General features: G+C 34.9%; 1 protein-coding gene across 1 annotated transcript in view; it reads right to left on the minus strand.

Annotated features, from left to right (window-relative positions):
• Positions 1 to 318: 318 nt before the first annotated feature.
• The window catches only part of LOC110018387 (serine/threonine-protein kinase RIPK-like), a 3,995-nt gene continuing 773 nt past the window's right edge, over positions 319 to 3,540 (minus strand). Inside the window, exons 2-5 of the mRNA XM_020715687.1 lie at positions 3,181 to 3,316; positions 2,490 to 2,626; positions 1,076 to 1,199; positions 319 to 920 (exon numbers count right to left, since the gene is read on the minus strand). Coding sequence (XP_020571346.1) covers positions 379 to 920; positions 1,076 to 1,199; positions 2,490 to 2,626; positions 3,181 to 3,316 — 939 coding nt within the window. The 3' untranslated portion in view covers positions 319 to 378. The remainder of the gene's footprint in view (positions 921 to 1,075; positions 1,200 to 2,489; positions 2,627 to 3,180; positions 3,317 to 3,540) is intronic.

Raw genomic sequence — 3,540 nt, forward strand, 5'->3', positions numbered from 1 at the left:
CTTTTATGCACAGCTCGGAACTATAAACTCTATAAGTGGCAGTACTCTTCTAAATCCAAGCTAACTATGATTACTCATAGCTTAAGCTTTACTAAATCTGGCATTAATCTTATGAAAAAACTTTTAATTATCAATTTCCATGAAAACATCTCATACATACATTCAATTACAATGCATCATCATACATATTCCCTTACTACTGCTTTCAAAAATCAATAAAATACTTCATTTAGATCATTTAAGGTTCAGAATAACCAAGAAGAAACAACGAAAAAACTACATCAATACTTATCTAACTGTAATGATCATGACCAGCCATCTTTTGCCACATCATAAAATCATATTTATAACTACAAAATCTATAATATTCATATCAAATCATTTCTCCGGTGGTGTCAACTTCCTCCCTGGGCTGCTCTTATAAACCTTGTAAAGAGCTGAATCCATGGGAGCAGAAACCTGCGGAAACTTTATCTTGTGTCTGTGCCCAACAACCTCCCTTCTTCCATTTTCCTTCTCTTCTTTCCTCTCCTTTCCTTCACTTCTCTCCCTCACCTCAACTCCTCTATTTTCGGTTACCACTGTGTACACAAAAGAACCCATGGGTATATCCTTCAGCTCCAAAAGAGGTTCCAGTGTTTCAACCACAGTCCTCATATCCGGTCTTGATTTTGGGCTTTGGCCCAAGCACTGGTGCGCTATCTTTGCTGCTTTTTGTGCTGCTTTTGTTGAATACTGTCCCTCCAGGCCTGGATCCATTATCCGATCAAGTTTGTGTGGGCTAAGTAAGTATGGCTTAGCCCATTCAGCAAGGTTTTGTTCCCTGTTCGGCCTATGTTTGTCCACGGAGCATCGTCCTGTAAGCAACTCTAGCAGCACAACGCCGAAGCTGTAGACATCGCTCTTTGCAGTGAGATGGCCTGTAGAAAGGCATATAAGTTTGTGGTGAAAAATAAATTATTTCAGACATCGCTCTTTGCAGTGAGATGGCCTGTAGAAAAGAAAAGCATATAAGTTTGTGGTGAAAAATAAATTATTTCGGTTGATTGAATTTTGTTTATATTAAGATTATTACCAGTCATTATGTACTCCGGAGCAGCGTAGCCATGAGTGCCCATAACACGTGTTGAGATATGCGTTTCGTCGCCTTCAGGGCCATCCTTCGCTAAACCGAAATCTGAGAGCTTTGCGGTGTAGTCCTGGTGAGTCATGACATCAAATTTTGTATTAGAATCGGGTTCATAATCATTTTTATAATTATAATAAGCTTTTGATTGAGATAACAAAAAAAAAAGCTTTGAATTAAAACTTGCACCTACTCGAATTCATCATATTTGGGCAAGCAGAAGTATGCGGATAACAGTCCATATGGCACATTCGAACCATCCTCTGCATGTTTAATGTGCAATGCACGTAATATTTTTTTTCTGATTTAAGGGCATGATCTAAACATTTTAATATTTGAGACTTGTTTATTTTTAGGAAAATTTACATGCGTATCATTCATTTCCTATGAATTTATTCTTGATTCTTATATATATCTAATGTCTAAACTTTCATATTTATATTTATATTTATATTTATAACAGTTTATTGTGATAAAATTATGCATGAAAAGATGCAATCCATTTTTAAGATATAGGTGATAATGATATTTTTGATGCGGTGTTAAAAGATTTGAGTATTGTCTACGTAAATATTAATGTTTGGATGATATATATGTAAATGCACCTTATTTTTTTGAACTTTAAACAAAAGTATTTTATATACTAAGTCAACTTTGGCTTTAAAATAATGCCCCGGCTGTTGAACCAAAATTTTAAGAAAATGTAACACACATGTAATAATGATTAATACTCAAACCAAATTCTAAGCTTTATTATTTCCTCGAAAATATTATAAGGTGTGCCATCCTTTCACTATTTCAAACGCCCAATAGAATGAGAGAGAGTGCGAGAGAGAGAGCGGATCCCGACCTCTCTATCCTCCTATTGGTGGACTGCACGTGCTGCGGACACCGAAAAAATATTTCTTCAGGAGTACTGATGCATCAGTACTCCCAATGAAGAGGTGTCACGTATGTTATGGTCCCATCATAATTCCACGTGCCACATCCCTATTGGAGTACTGATGCATCAGTACTCTTGAGGTAATATTTTTTTGCGGCCACCGCACCTGATAACTTTTTTTATTTTCACATGCTAAAAGTAAACTTTGGTCAACAACTAAGACCTACAAAGTACAACAACCAATAAAATCCACCTTTCATTTATTTGCTGTGAGATCAAAGCTATTATTGTGAGCAAACAAATTTGACGTTATAAAGCACTTTAATTAAAACTTAAATGCCTTGATTAATCTGGCATGTGTCACTCTCATTGGACCAGCTGCTCTTCCTAATCCACTCAAGCACGTTGACTTAAGACTAGCCAATGGGAACAAACTATTTATGACTTGGATTTCATTATCATTAAAGTAATTATAATTACCTCATCTAATAATATGTTAGATGCCTTGAAATCTCGATAAATCACTGGTTTGTCAGCCTCATGTAGGAAAGCGAGGCCTTTGGCAGCTCCAACTGCTATCTTCAATCTCGTCAACCATGGCAGCGAAGCGATTACATCTGCAATTAATTAATTACATGTTAAAACTGCATTTGGTCAACTAATTAACTGACTTTATCACCTAACCACAACTTGGCCGCAATCATATGTAAAGTCAAAAGAACAGTTAAAGATGATATTAAGAAATACGTAAGCACTTAAAATAGCCTTTACATTCTCTATGTTTAACATAGTTTAATAAATGGAGGTAATAAAATATTAAATTAATAATAAATATACAAATTTGAAATTTAAAAAGCTGACTTTTATTTATAGAAAATACATTTATAATTTCTCATTAATCATTCTTGTTTTGTAACAGTAACCTTGGTTTGACATCTAATGTTATATCAACAGCTTGCTTTAGAGGGGTTTAACAAACCCGCAAAAAGTCAGTATGTACCTAACCACTATATATTTATTTATACCAAATCACTATCAGATGTACAAATCAACTATACTTTCTCTTTGTTTTTTCTCTTCATATTTTATTTAATGAATGAAATGAAAAGATTGCCATAATATATTTCAGTGGCCATTAAAAAATAAAATAAATAAATGCATCAGTGCTTACTTCTAAATAGATGATTCTCCAAGCTCCCCTTTGACATGTACTCATACACTAAAAGCCGATGCTTTTCCTCGTAGCTGTACCCAATCAATTTGACCAGATTTGGGTGCCTTAATTGCTCCAGAAATATCACCTCCGCCTATTCCAATTTAATCAAATTTAACTAAATTAAATAAAGTAATAATTACTAACTCAAATTTTTACTGTTCAGAAAATTTATATATATATTCAAAAAATTGTTGTTGAAAGCTGTATTTCATCGTCAGATTTAAGTTTAATCATTAGCTGCGGAGGGCGCACGCAGAGCTGCCCGCGCCCTCCGATCACAGCCGCACATCGCGATCACAGCCGCACCTTGCCTTA

The sequence above is a fragment of the Phalaenopsis equestris genome, unplaced genomic scaffold, assembly GCF_001263595.1.
Source record: "Phalaenopsis equestris unplaced genomic scaffold, ASM126359v1 Scaffold000021, whole genome shotgun sequence".
In the NCBI taxonomy this organism is placed as follows: Eukaryota; Viridiplantae; Streptophyta; class Magnoliopsida; order Asparagales; family Orchidaceae; genus Phalaenopsis; species Phalaenopsis equestris.